General features: G+C 37.9%; 1 protein-coding gene across 3 annotated transcripts in view; it reads left to right on the top strand.

Moving 5' to 3' along the window:
* PI4K2B (phosphatidylinositol 4-kinase type 2 beta) overlaps positions 1-5371 on the top strand; it is a 35364-nt gene extending 29993 nt beyond the window's left edge. For all 3 annotated transcript variants that reach the window (XM_039468551.2, XM_039468552.2, XM_039468550.2), the window contains one exon: positions 3283-5371. In XM_039468551.2, the coding sequence (XP_039324485.2) occupies positions 3283-3456 (174 nt within the window). In that variant the 3' untranslated portion in view covers positions 3457-5371. The remainder of the gene's footprint in view (positions 1-3282) is intronic.
* Positions 5372-15238: the final 9867 nt, after the last annotated feature.

The raw sequence follows: 15238 nt of genomic DNA on the forward strand, positions 1-15238 counted from the left end.
CCGCACTGGAACAAGAACAATCTCTAAAAACAAATCTGAGCATGTCTTCTGTTCTTTAAAACTCCTATGACTTGTCAGTGTGTACTGGCTCAAGTCCAGGCTTTCAGCACAGTTGACAACACCTTTCACAGTCGGGCCCCAAACAGTGCCTCTGTCTTTATTTCTTGCCATTGTGCCCCTTCCCCTGGGCTTGGCAAATCAGAATTGCGCTTCCTTCCCCTTTCCCAGTGGTGCCCTTGTGCATGCGATTCTCCATCCTCGATGCCTTTCCTTCTTCATCCAGAGAACAGTTTTTCTTTCAACCTCCATGTCAGTCTTCCGAAATTCCTCCTGCCAACAGGGAGTTGTTCTGATTTTTGCAGCACTCTCTGGGAATATGCTGGTGTCAACATTTTACTCAGAAATTTGGTTTTTAAATCAGCATATGGGGTACCTTGCTATGGAAAGATAGCTTAAAATCTGTGATGAAGTAGAATATATGTGGTTTGATGTCTGTAGTGCAGTAATTCTCAGGCCCACTGGAATTTAAGAACAGCAAGCTAATCTAAAGGAAAGCAAAGTCGACATGTAGAAGCCCACAAGTTGATACCATCTGCCTTGACCACAGGCGTCACATCCCTATCAAGCTGTCAATATGGCATGGGTGGAGACGTCTAGGGTCTCCCCTGGCCAGCAGAATTTGCTGCATTCATTTTTTTAAATAATCCTCTCTGATTTTAAACATATAGTAATAGATTTGTTATTGTTTGAGAAATGAAAAAATAGGTGGTACGTGGGGGAGGGGATCAGATTTTAAAGTCAGGGCAGAGGTCCTTTGTAGTTAGAGTGTTCATCACACTGTATTGCAATTATTTGTTCATGTGGCTGCTTCTAGAATTTGAGTTCTTTAAGGGGCTTACCTGGCTTTTCCCTCATTTGGTCCCTTCTTCACCCCAACACAGGGAGTGCTCAGTAAGTTTTTCCTTAGTAAATAAATGCAGGATGATCAAGTGTCTTCTGAATTCCCAGAGAAATATTAACAGGTTAATTTCAGGATTTAATTTTTGCAAATTATGTAACTATTTGAAAATTGATAATTTGTAGAGCTACTTTCGTTTTCCTATACCTTTTTTTTTTTTTTTTTTTTTGGAGACAGTTTCCCTCTGTCACCCAGGCTGGAATGCAGTGGTGCAATCTCAGCTCACTGCAACCTCTGCCACCAGGTTCAAGTGATCCTCATGCCTCAGCCTCCTGGAGAGCAGGGAGTACAGGGGTGTGCCACCACACCTGACTAATTTTTATTTTTTGTATTTTTTTGTAGAGATGGGGTTTCACTGTGTTGGTCAGGCTGGTCTTAAACTCCTGGTCTCTAGTGATCCACCCACCTTGGCCTCCCAAAGTGCTGGGATTATGGGCATGAATCACCACACGTGGCCAGGGTTTCTGCTTTCCATGTTCTCTGCAAGAGTCGCATATTGTTCTTAGAGTCAGGAAAATACTAGATGTTACATAAATTAGTATGTTTAGACTAACATTTTTCCAATAGAATTTTTAAAACCCAAGGAAGAAACGAACCAAAACATCTCCTTCCTTAACCGTGCTGCAGCACACTTTTATTTTCATGGGAGGAGCAATGCTGACAATAAAGTCCATTTTCATAAATTATTTTTTTCTTGTTATCCAAATAAAGCCAATTTAGAAAATTTTAAGGGGAGGCTGAGTGTGGTGGCTCATGCCTGTAATCCCAGCACTTTGGGAGGCTGAGGTGGGTGGATCTCTCGAGTCTACAAGTTCAAGACCAGTCTGGGCAACAAGGCGAAACCCTGTCTCTACAGAAAGAACAAAAATTAGCTGAGGTGGCATGTGCCTGTAGTCCCAGCTACTCTGGAGTCTGGGGTGGGAGGGTCGCTTGAGCCCATGAGATGGAAGCAGCAGTGAACTATGATCACGCATTGCACTTCAGCCTGGCCGACACAGCAAGACCCTGTCTTAAAAAAAAAAAAAAAAAAAAAAAATTTAAAGGAAGATCTTAAAAGTGATCCTAAAACATAAATATAATCTGTAACACTGTTACTAGTAAAGATCTCTTTTCCTGATGTGGTAAACACTCCAAATATTCTATAAACTAAAGCCATCTAGTTTGGCCAGGTGTGGTGGCTCATGCCTGTAATCCCAGCACTTTAAGAGGCCAAGGTGGGAAGATCGCATGAGCCCAGGAGCTCAAGATCAGCCCTGGCAAAATAGCAAGACCCCGTCTCTACAATAAATAATATACCATGTAGTTTATACTATTTAAAATATTGTGAAGTTTATTTATTAGTATGACTTTATTTTGAAATGTTTATGCTTATCACTATTGACTTGTCTTTACAAGAACCAGTGAAATACATAGGATATATATATATTAGAATTTCTAAAATATACAATAAAGGAAATTTTTCCTAATATACGGGGAAAAAAGAAAATGAATTGCTATAATTTTATTTTACTTGAACAGAGAATGGAATAAGCTATAATGTATGTATTGTGTTTCATAACCTTATTTGCATGCTCAAGTAGAAATTCCCAGAGTATCTTTGAACACGATATGTAATATATTTTACTTTCCCTAATTTTATTTTTCTTATTAAGAGCAAAGTCTTAAATGCACCTTTATTTGAAAGGCTGCTTTCTCAAATTATCTAACCGATTTGCCCTGCTTCATGCTTTCCTATAGCAATTTCACGTTCTAATACATGGTATAATTTACATATTTATGTTTATTGACTCCTCACCCTGCCAAAGTATAAGCTCTATGAAGGCAGCAATTTTGCTTGTTTTTTTAATCGTTGTACCCCTAGCGCTTAGAGCAGAACCTTGCACATAGTAGGCATGCAACCAAATTTTTGAATGAATGGATAAGGCTAGTAAGTAGTTAAAACCAGACTGTTTAAGCCAATATTTATTGAGGTTTAATGTCAAAGTGAATATGTATGTAGACCTTTTCACTTATTCTTTGATTCCATTGCTCCTGGACATAGGCACATTCCAGAATATTTTAAACTTACCTTCTGGCAAAAGTTACTTAATGCTAATTGTGTGTGTGTGTGTGTGTGTATGTGTGTGTGTGTGTGTGTGTGTGTGTGTGTGTGTGTATAAACATACATACAATAATATATTTATAGCAAGTATTCATCATCACAGTCTCTGTTGTACATAAATGGATGAAATAAAAATTACAATGAATAAATGGTTTATAAAATGTCAGTGAAGTGAAGCTTTTTATCTTTTTTAAATTGGTGAAAATTTCTCTTCTTTCCACAGATCTTAAATCTTACTCAGGCATTGAGAGACGGGAAGAGTCCTTTCCAGCTAGTACAGATGCCTTGTGTGATTGTGGAACGCAGTCAAGGTGGAAGTCAGGGTCGGATTGTCCACCTGAGCAATTCCTTTACCCAGACTTTCCATTGCAGGAAGCCATTTTTTTCCTCCTGGTAGTAAATATAAGAGTAAGATAAACAAACTGTTTAGAATTATTGTGTTGTTAAAACATTATAGTAATGTAAATCTGCTATTAGGAACTCCAGTTGCTAAAACCTCAAATAATTTAAGTCTTTAAAAGGTTATATTTTAGATGTAACCAAAAGTTTACAGTTTTTTGTCCAAATATTAATTTCTGTTTCAGGGAAGAAGTGCTATATCTCCTATATTGCATTTTTGTAGAAAACTTGTATTTTATGTTGTTGTTGGTTTAAAAGGTAATTTTACACATGCTGGAATGACTGTAATTGCTCTAGAATTCCAAGTAGAATACAATAACTTTTAATATTGAGAAGAATGTTCATGTTAATTCTTCTTACATTACAAAGGCCTTTGAGGATGCCTAAGTCTGAAATTGCTCTTATGAACTTTAATAAAATAGTTAGCTAATAGAAAAACAGGTAAGAATAAAGCAATGTTGCCTTAATTTTAAAAGCTGCTATTTTAGAATTTGAATAAGTACTCCTAAAGTGACCATGATTAGGGAACAGAAAATTCTATCTTGACTAATTAATAGAGGACCATTTTGGTTTTTGTACTTCAGAGTATCTTTGGTGAATTACTTTGTTGTAGTGAGGGAAAAAAATCTAAAAAAAAAAAAAAAAAAAAAAATGGAAACACTCAATTGAGACTTGAGGGGAATAATAGAAAGTTAAGGTAGATCCCCAATATTTTGGAATACCAAAATTGCCTTAACAATTCCCTTTTGTTTCTTACATGAGATCAAGTACTTGAGATTAGTAGTTCAGAGTACTGGCCTTGTTCAATTTAGTGCTTCAATTAATATTAAACTTCCCTGAAAAGTAAGCCATACTCCGAACTGTATATTGAATTGCATTTTAGGGTCCTAGGTCATAAGTTCTTCAAAAGAATCATTATTATTATTGTACTATTGTACTTGAAATTGCAGATGTTATTATAATTATAGTCAACTGTAGACTGTAGGGTCAAATTAAAGGGGAGCATGGCAGATAATCAAAGCTATTTATATTTGATTTTGAAATTTATTTTTGTACTTTGTTTTGAATATCATCAGTATGTCTGACATTCTTGAAATTTGTAACACTGTTAATGCAGTAAGTGATTGAAATTGAACTGATGAAGGTGTGACTTTACAGAAGCAGAAGTTTCATTTTCTTGAAGCTTAAAACCAATCTCACCACTCAGGCTTAACCAGGCAATTTGTGGTCTTGGCCTTTTGTTTTCTAAGCTTACTGTCTTGGGTTTGTTTTGGTTTTAATGAAGTATTTTGTGTAGAAGGTATTTCCTGATGGTTAAATTAGGATGCAAAACAAATCTGCCATTCCCTCTTCCATTGCATCTTTCTTTTGGTCTTCATGGATGAGATGAATGAGGATTCTGCTGCCTTTCCTTGAGGGAGTTCACTGGAAACCTGGGTTCTCCGACCTCTTCCAACCCTCCATTAGCTCAATTTTGAGATAATGGAAAAGTTACTGGAAATTCAAAACTCAAACTACTATCTTTAGATAAATACTAGTAATTAAAATGTGCCTTTTGAAGATGTTTTCTAAGAGAAAAGAAATAAGTTGCAGTGATGTAGGTACTGCTTTCATAAACAGTTTTTTCAGTATTTTGAGAATTGCCATATTAATTTTTATAATGGAAACTTAATAAATTGTTACTGTTTTATATCATAAAATTAAAATATTATGGAAATTCTTGTGAAAGGTCTGACCATACCAGAAAAGTAAAGTTGAGATAGTTAAGATATAATCACAAGTCAGAGTACATTGGTTGTATTTTGTAAACTTTCATGAACTGAATTCTTATTTAAATATTGTGGTTTTTTTCAATAAGTATATTTATAGTGTCAAACATGGTAGACTATAGGTAATAAAAATCATTGTCTTAAGATTCTATTCTTCTGTTTGTATGTATTTTGAATATTTAGAATGTTTGTAAATACATTTACTATAAATGATGCCAAACCACCATTTTTTAAAATATATTCAGGGTATGGTTTAATTCTTTATAATTCCAAAAGATATATAACTGAAACCTTTATAATTGGAGACATTTTAATTTTACTTAATTAAATATGCCACCTTATCATCCCCCAAATTTATCAGCAATTGAAGACTCTTTGTGGAAACATGGTTTTTTTCATACTTGAAGATAATTTGACTCACAAAACTTTTCAAAAATTTGAAATACTTTAGACAGCTGAGTCAAGCGAATCACCTGAGGACAGGAGTTTAAGATGAGCCTGGCCAACATGGTGAAACCCCATCTCTAATAAAAATACAAAAATTAGTCAGGCATGGTGACGCACGCCTATGATCCCAGCTACTCAGGAGGCTGAGGCATGAGAATTGCTTGAACCTAGGAGGGTGGAGGTTGCAGTGAGCTGAAATTGCACCACTGCCTTCCAGCCTGGGTGACAGAGTGAGACTCTGTCTCAAAAAAAAAAAAAAAAAAAAGAAATACTGTACTATATGGAATTAAAACCTTTTTTTAAAACGATGGTGCCATGTTCTTTGATCAGATTACATCTTAAATCCTTGTAGAGCTGTTTGAAGAGACAGGCAGCAGCCTAGGTGTTATAGTCTACCTTCTTTCACCAACTTGCTTGGGCAACTGTACAGAGTTGTAGCAGAGATTCTTAGTATGGTGCTGTGTTTCTAAATCTCTCATGCAATTAGTTTGGGGCCTTGTGACCGATATATGCAGCTTCCAGACCTGGCAGGAAAACTGTCACGATTGACCACTCTCTTGTCTTTCCATTCGGCTATGAGTAAAGAATTTGCAAAATGGAAGCAGCTAGGGCACAGGAGGCACTGCTGGGGAAAGCTACCAGGAGAGCCTCCTGACTGCACTGAAATGTGACATGAGCAAGAAAGAAGTGCTGTGTTGAGTCACTACACTTTTAAATTTAATTACTACTCTAGCTTAATCTGTCCTATCCCAGACATTATGATGTGAATAGAAAAATACCAATCAGTTTTAAATACAAATTCAAAAACCAACCGTGACATTTCTTCACTAAAGCTGGGTGAAAGATTATTTTTTTGAATTCCAGAATATGAATAGTTTGGGTTAAAACCATCAATACTTAGCCAGGCATGGCAGCTCATGCCCGTAATCCCAGCATTCTGGGGGGGCCGAAGCGGAAGGATCCCTTGAGCTCAGGAGTTTGCAACTAGTCTAAGCAACACAGTGAGACCTCATCTCTTAAAAATAATAAAATCAATACCAACAAGATCATGTGCTAATAGCAGCGTTAGAGGATCAAGCAGAGAGAAGGGAAGGGGGATTTGTGATGGTCCTAAGAGCTAAAGAACCGAGAATTTTCCACTATGTACCCAGCCCCCAGAAGAAGGATCCCCACTAGCAATGGAGTTTCAATTGGCAGAATCAAAAAACACAATCAAAATTAGGAGAAGGCTGCCCACCATTCACCTGGTAGCTAATAAAAGGGCCTGCAGAAAGGTATGAGGGTGCTAAGGCAATCTAGTCTTCATAGTTCTCAAAAATAGCCGGTAAGCAGACAGAGGGCTCTACTGAGAAAAACTACTGGGAATAGAACACACACTGACAAGGGAAGGACCCCAGGGGTAAAGGAGAGGGGTTCAGATAATGAGAGAAGAGGGGACCAATCGAGACAGAATTCAGCAAGTACTAAAAAGGTAGCAACACACAAAACCGTCTTCCCTAATACTCTGTGGTAACAACATAGGACAGAGCCCTAGAGCCATGAAGCTCAGAAACTGTCCTGGCCCTCCCTCACTCCTACACAGGAATCTTCTAAAAATCCAGGAGGAAAGACTCAGGAAAACCCATCTGATTTAAACATCTTACCAGATGTAAGACTACATCTTACAATATGTCCTAAGGAAAAAAAAGAGGTTTACAATCTGCATAACGTACCACAGAAAATGAAGATATCCCAGAAAGGTATCTCTAAAGCAGAGGAAACAGTAATCGAATGTTTTAAAACATGCTGAAGGAATTTAAGAAGCCATGGAAGCAAAGAAAGAAGAACAAAAATTGGAAAAACTCCAATCGGGCATGGTAGTTCATGCCTGTAACTTCAGCACTTTGGGAGGTCAAGGTGTGATTTTCCCTTGAGGTCAGGAGTTGGAGAACAGCCTGGGCAACATGGCAAACCCCCATCTCGACAAATAAAGTGTAAAAATTACCTAGGAGTGGTTGTGCATGTGCATAGTCCCAGCTACCAAGGAGGCTGAGGCAGGAGGATCACTTGAGCTCAGAAGTTTGAGGCTGCAGTGAGCTGTGATCACACCACTGCACTTCGGCCCAGGCAACAGAGTGAGATTCTGTCTCAAAAAATAAAAATAAGACCAGGTGTGGTGGCTCACACCTGTAATCCTAGCACTTTGGGATGCCAAGGCAGGAGGATCCCTTGAGCCCAGGAGTTCAAGACCAGCCTGGGCAACATAGGAAGACCCCCATCTCTACAAAATAAGTAAACTAGAAGGAACACAAGAGCAAATAGACAACGTATCCACAACCACCCAACAGCAAACATTGTACTTAGTGTTGAAGAATCTGAAGCTTTGGGTGTTCATTCTCTATTGCTGCTTTAATTAATAAGTTACAACAAACTTACTGGCTCAAAACAACACAGATTTATTATCTTACAGTCCATAGATAGACGTCTTGATGCAGGTTTTGTTGGGCTAAAATCAAGGTGCCAGTAGGGCTGCATTCCTTTTTGGAGGCCTTCAGGGAGAATCCGTTTTCTACCCCTTTCCAGCTTCTTGAGACCTCTCACATTTCTTGGCTCTGTTTCTCCTCCTCCATCTTCCAAGTCAGAGGCAGTGGGTTGAATCATTTTTGCATTGCTCTTAAATGTACTCTTCTGCCTTCCTCTCGCACTTTTAAGGGCCTTTATGATTACATTGGGCCCTCACAGATAATTTAGAATAATCTACCCATTTTAAGGTCTGTGGATATACAACCTTAATTCCAACTGCGACTTTTTGTTTCCCCAGAGACATCTTTGGGAACTATTCGTCTGCCTTTCCACTTTCCCGCTGAGATTAGTAATGTGACGAGGACACCTGCTCTTACTATTTTCACTCAAGTGATACTCGAGAGTCTAACCAGTGCAGGAAGGCAAGAAAGAGAAGTCAGGAAGAAATAAAATTGTCATTATTTACAGATGGGACAATTATGCATGTAGGAAATTCAGAAATATCTACAGAAACCTATTTGCATTAATAAGTGAACTTTGCAAGGTTTATATATGAGCAATGTTAGTCTGAAAATTTTAAAAGGTATTATTTACAACAGCATCAAAATACATTAGATTCCTAGAAATAAGCCCCACTGAAGATGTTCAAGATCTCTATATTAAACTATAAGAGAGCATTGGAAGAAAATGAAAGATTCTGATAAGCAAAAGGGTATACAATGCTTAGGTATTGATAATATTAAGACATTGATTCTCCCAAATTTATAGATTCAACTCAAAATTGTATCTGAGTTTTTTGTAAAACTTGACAGGTAATTCTATAACGTATAAGGAAATTTTTTGCCCAAAACAACTGGACAAGAAGAACAAAGTTAGAGGACTTACCCTACCTGATCTCAAAACTCATAGAGCTACAATAATCAGACATTGTGGTATTACATGATGGACACACAGATCAATGAAACAGTACAGAAAATCCAGAAGTAAACCTTACACATGTAGTAAACAGATTTTTTTTTATTGTACTTTAGGTTCTGGGGTACATGTGCAGATCATGCAGGATTGTTGCATAGGTACACACATGGCAATGTGATTTGCTGCCTCCATCCCCCCGTCACCTACATCTGGCATATCTCCCCATGTTATCCCTCCCTGACCTCCCTATCCCCCCACTGTCCCTCCCTTGGCCCCCCCAACAGATCCCAGTGTGTGATGCTCCCCTTCCTGTGTCTATATGTTCTCATTGTTCAGCACCCTTCTAGGAGTGAGAACATGTGGTGTTTGATTTTCTGTTCTTGTGCCAGTTTGCTGAGAATGATGGTTTCCAGATTCATCTATGTCCCTGCAAAGGACACAAACTCATCATTTTTTATGGCTGCATAGTATTCCATAGTGTATACTTGCAACATTTTTCTTGTCCAGTCTATCATCAATGGACATTTGAGTTGGTTCTAGGTCTTTGCTATTGTAAATAGTGCCACTCTGAACATACCTGTGCATATATGTCTTTATAATAGAATGATTTATAATCCTTTGGATATATACTCAGTAGTGGGATTGCTGGGTCAAATGGAATTTCTATTTCTAGGTCCTTGAGGAAGCATCACACTGACTTCCACAATGGCTGAACTAGTTTACACTCCCACCAACAGTGTAAAAGTGTTCCTATTTCTCCACATCCTCTCCAGCATCTGTTGTCTCCAGATTTTTTAATAATCGCCATTCTAACTGGCATGACGTGGTATCTCAATGCGGTTTTGATTTGCATTTCTCTAATAATCAGTGATGATGAGCATTTTTTTATATGTTAGTTGGCCTCATATATGTCTTCTTTTGAAAAATGTCTGTTCATATCCTTTGCCCACTTTTGGATAGGTTCGTTTGTTTGTTTTCTTGTAAATCTGTTTTAGTTCTTTGTAGATTCTGGATATTAGCCCTTTGTCAGATGGGTAGATTGCAAAAAGATTTTTTCCCATTCTGTTGGTTGCCAGTTCACTCTAACCATTGTTTCTTTTACTGTACAGAAGCTCTGGAGTTTAATTAGGTCCTATTTGTCTATTTTGGCTTTTGTTGCCATTGCTTTTGGTGTTTCAGTCATGAAGTCTTTGCCTATGCCTATGTCCTGGATGGTTTTGCCTGGGTTTTCTTTTAGGGTTTTTATGGTGTTAGGTCTTATGTTTAAGTATTTAATCCATCTGGAGTTAATTTTAGTGTAAGGTGTAAGGAAGGGGTCCAGTTTCTGCTTTCTGCACATGGCTAGCCAGTTTTCCCAACACCATTTGTTAAACAGGGAATCCTTTCCCCATTGCTTGTCTTTGTGAGGTCTGTCAAAGATCAGATGGTTGTAGATGTGTGGTGTTGCCTCCGAGGCCTCTGTCCTGTTCCATTGGTCTATATCTCTGTTTTGGTACCAGCACCATGCTGTTTTGATTACTGTAGCCTTGTAGTATAGTGTGAAGTCAGGTAGCATGATGCCTCCAGCTTTGTTCTTTTTGCTTAGACTTGACTTGGCTATGCAGGCTCTCTTTTGGTTTCATATGAAGTTTAAGGTGGTTTTTTCCAGTTCTGTGAAGAAAGTCATTGGTAGCTTGATGGGGATAGCGTTGAATCTATAAATTACTTTGGGCAGTATGGCCATTTTTATAATATTGATTCTTCCTAACCATGAGCACAGAATGTTTCTCCATCTGTTTGTGTCCTCTCTTATTTCCTTGAGCAGTGGTTTGTAGTTCTCCTTGAAGAGGTCCTTTACATCTTTTGTTAGTTGTATTCCTAGGTGTTATATTCTCTTTGTAGCAATTGTGAACGGGAGTTTGCTTATGATCTGGCTCTCTGTTATTAGTCTGTTATTGGTGTATAGAAATGCTTGTGATTTCTGCACATTGATTTGTATCCTGAGACTTTGCTGAAGTTGCTTATTAGTTTAAGGAGATTTGGGGCTGCCATGATGGGGTCTACTAAATATACAATCATGTCATCTGCAAATAGACAATTTGACTTCCTGTTTTCCTAATTGACTACCCACCCCCCCTTTCTTTTTCTTGCCTGATTGCTCTGGCTGGAACTTCCAATACTATATTGAATAGGAGTGGTGAGAGAGAGCATCCTTTCTAGTGCCAGATTTCAAAGGGAATGCTTCCAGTTTTTGCCCATTCAGTATAATATTGGCAGTGGGTTTGTCATAAATAGCTTTTATTATTTTGTGATAGATTCCATCAATATCTAGTTTATTGAGAGTTTTTAGCATAAAGGGCTGTTGAATTTTGTCAAAAGCCTTCTCTGCATCTGTTGAGATAATAATGTGGTTTTTGTCTTTGGTTCTGTTTATGTGGTGGATTACATTTATAGACTTGCGTATGTTGAACCAGCCTTGCATCCCTGGGATGAAGCCTACTTGATTGTGATGGATGAGCTTTTTGATGTGCTGTTACAATCGGTTTGCTAGTATTTTATTAAAGATTTTTGCATCTATGTTCATCATGGATATTGGCCTGAAGTTTTCTTTTTTTTGTTGAGTCTCTGCCAGGTTTTGGTATCAGGATGATGTTGGTCTCATAAAATGATTTGGGAAGGATTCCCTCTTTTTGGATTGTTTGGAATAGTTTCAGAAGGAATGGTACCAGCTCCTCTTTATATGTCTGGTAGAATTCAGCTGTGAACCCATCTGGACCTGGACTTTTTTTGGTTGGTAGGCTATTAATTACTGCCTCAATCAACCCTTCTTATTGATCTATTCAAGGTTTCAACTTCTTTTTGGTTTAGGCTTGGGAGGGTGCAAGTGTCCAGAAATTTATCCATTTCTTCCGGGTTTGTAGTAAACTGATTTTTAACAAAGGTGCCAAGACAATTCAATGGAAAAGGATTGTCACTTCAACAAATGGTGCTGTAAAGTAGATGGAGACAGGCAAAAAAATCAAAGATGAGTCATCACCTTCCTCATAGATAAAAGAGTTAATAAAAGCTTTAAAAAATTTTTTTTAATTTAAAAAAAGAGTTAATGAAAGCTAAACTTCCAAAAGAAAACAGCAGAAAATCTAACGGCTTTGGGTTTGCAAAGATTTCTTAGACAGACTACAAATGGCACAAACCACTTTAAAAAAAAAAAAAAGAAAGAAAGTTGGGCTTCATGAAAATTAAAAACTTCTCTTCAAAAAACACTTTTAAGAAACTGACATTTCTAGCTACAAACTGGGAAAAAGTGTTTGCCAAACATATCTGGTAATATACCTGTATCCAGAATTCCAGAATGTATGAAGTGATCTTGCAACTCAAGAATATTACAGGTCATGGTGGCTCATGCCTATAATCCCAACATTTTGAGAGGCCAAGGCAAGCAAATTACTTGAGGCCAGGAGTTCAAGACCAGCCTGGCCAACATGGTGAAACCCCATCTCTACTAAAATTACAATTAGGCTGGTGGCACAGGCATGTAATCCTAGCTACTCGGGAGGCTGAGGCATGAGAATCCCTTGAAGCTGGGAAGTGGAGGTTGCAGTGAGCTAAGTTTGTATCACTGCACTCCAGCCTGGATGACAGAGCAAGATTCTGTCTCAAAAACATTAAATAATTAATAATAATAAAAGAATATTCCCAATTAAGAAACAAAACATTTAAACAGACACTTCACAAAAGAAAATGTAGGAATGTCCAATAAGCACATGAAAGATACTCAACATGTTAGTCATTAGGGAAATGCAAATAAAAATCATGAGTAAGCAAACATACACTTATCACACCACCTAGTCATTCCACTGCTTCGTACTTGCCCAAGATAAATAAAGGCAAACGTCCACATGAAAGTGTTCATAGCAGCCTGTTTTGTAACACCCTGAACTGAAAATAACCCAAATGTCCACCAGCAGATGAATGGATAAACAAAATGCTGCATATTCATGCAATAAAGAGATATGAAATGCTAATACACAGTGACACAGATGAATTTCAAAATCATTACAGTAAGGAGAAGCCAGACACAGAACATACTGTATGAATTCCATTTATGTAAAATTCTCTAAAATGAAAACTAATCTATTGTTAAAGAAAACAGTCCAGTGGTTGCTTGGTTACAGACATTGGAGGAGGGCTAGATTGCACAGAGGCGTAAGGAAGCTTTGGGAGATGATCAAAATATTTTTATTTTTATTTATTTACTTGTTTATTTTAAGTTTCAGGATATATGTGCAAGACACGCAGGTTTGTTACATAGGTAAAAGCGTGCCATTATGGTTTGCTGCATCTATCAACCCGTCACCTAGGTATTAAGCCTCATATGCATTAGCTATTTATCCAGATGCTGTCCCTTCCCTCATCCCATCCCCCCAACAGGCCCCAGTGTGTGTTGTTCCCCTCCCTGGGTCCCTTTGTTCTCACTGTTCAACTCCCACTTGTGAGAACATGAAGTGCTTGCTTTTCTGTTTCTGCATAGTTTGCTGAGGATAATGGCTTCAAGCTCCATCCATGTCCCTGCAAAGGATATGATTTCATTCCTTTTTTTTTTTTTTTTTTTTGAAATGGAGTCTCACTCTGTTACCCAGGCTGGAATGCAATGGCATGATGTCAGCTTACTGCAGCATCAACCTCCCGGGTTCAAGTAATTCTCCTGCCTCAGCCTCTTGAGAAGCTGGGACTACAGGCACATGCCACCACACCTGGCTAATTTTTTGTATTTTTAGTGGAGACAGGGTTTCATGGTGTTAGCCAGGATGATCTCGATCTCCTAACCCTGTGATCCAACTGCCTTGGCCTCCCAGAGTGCTGGGATTACAGGCATGAGCCACTGCACCAGGCTGATTTCATCCCTTTTTAAGGCTGCATATAATTTCATGGTGTACATGTACCACACTTTCTTTAACCAGTCTATCACTGATGGACATTCACGTTAATTCCATGTCTTTGTTATTGTGAATAGTGTTGCAATGAACATACACGTGCATGTATCTTTATAATAGAATAATTTATATTCCCTGGGTATACACCTGGTAATGGGATTGCTGGGTCAAATGGTATTTCTGGTTCTAGATCTTTGAGGAATCCCCACATTGTTTTCCACAGTGGTTGAACTAATTTACGTTCTCACCAACAGTGTAAAAATGTTCATATTTCTCCACATCCTTGCCAGCATCTGTTGTTTCTTGACTTTTTAATAAATTATAAATACTGATAAAGGGGGTATTACCACTGACCTACAAAAAAAAGAAAAAAACATCAGAGAATACTATAAACACCTCTATGCAAATAAACTAAAAAATCTAGAAGAAATGAAGAAATACCTGCAAAGATGCAGCCTCCTAAAACTGAACCAATAAGAAGCTGAATTCCTGAATAGGCCAATAACAAGTTCTGAAATTGAGGCAGTAAGTAATTGCCTACCAACCAAAAAGAGCCCAAGACCAGATGAATTTACAGCTAAATTCTACCAGAGGTATAAAGAGAAGCTGGTACTATTTCTTCTGAAATTATTCCAGATGGAGAATATCCTTCCTAACTCATTTTATGAGGCCAGCATCATTCTGATACGAAAACCTGGCAGAGATACGGCAATAAAAGAAAACTTCAAGTCAATATCCCTGATGAACATCAATACAAAAATCCCCAATAAAATACTGGTAAACTGAATCTGGCAGCAAATCCAAAAGCTTATCCACCACAATCAAGCTGGTTTTATCCCTGGGATGCAAGGCTGGTTCAACATATGCAAATCAACAAACATAATTCATCACATAACAGAACTAAAGACAAAAGCCACATGATTATCTCAATAGATGCAGAAAAGGCCTTCAATACAATTCAGCATCCCTTCATGTTTAAAACTCTCAAGAAACTAAATATCGATGGAACATACCTCAAAATAATAACAGTTATTTATGACAAACCCACAGCAATATCATACTGAATGGGCAAAAGCTAGAAGCATTCCCCTTGAAAACCAGCACAAGTCAAGGATGCCCTCTCTCACCACTCCTATTCAACATAGTATTGGAATTTCTGGTCGAGGCAATCAGGCCAGAGAAAAAATAATTGCAATTCCTGCTTTTTTCTGCTTTCCATTTGCTTGGCAAATTT

This window comes from Saimiri boliviensis, chromosome 3 (assembly GCF_048565385.1).
Source record: "Saimiri boliviensis isolate mSaiBol1 chromosome 3, mSaiBol1.pri, whole genome shotgun sequence".
NCBI lineage: Eukaryota > Metazoa > Chordata > Mammalia > Primates > Cebidae > Saimiri > Saimiri boliviensis.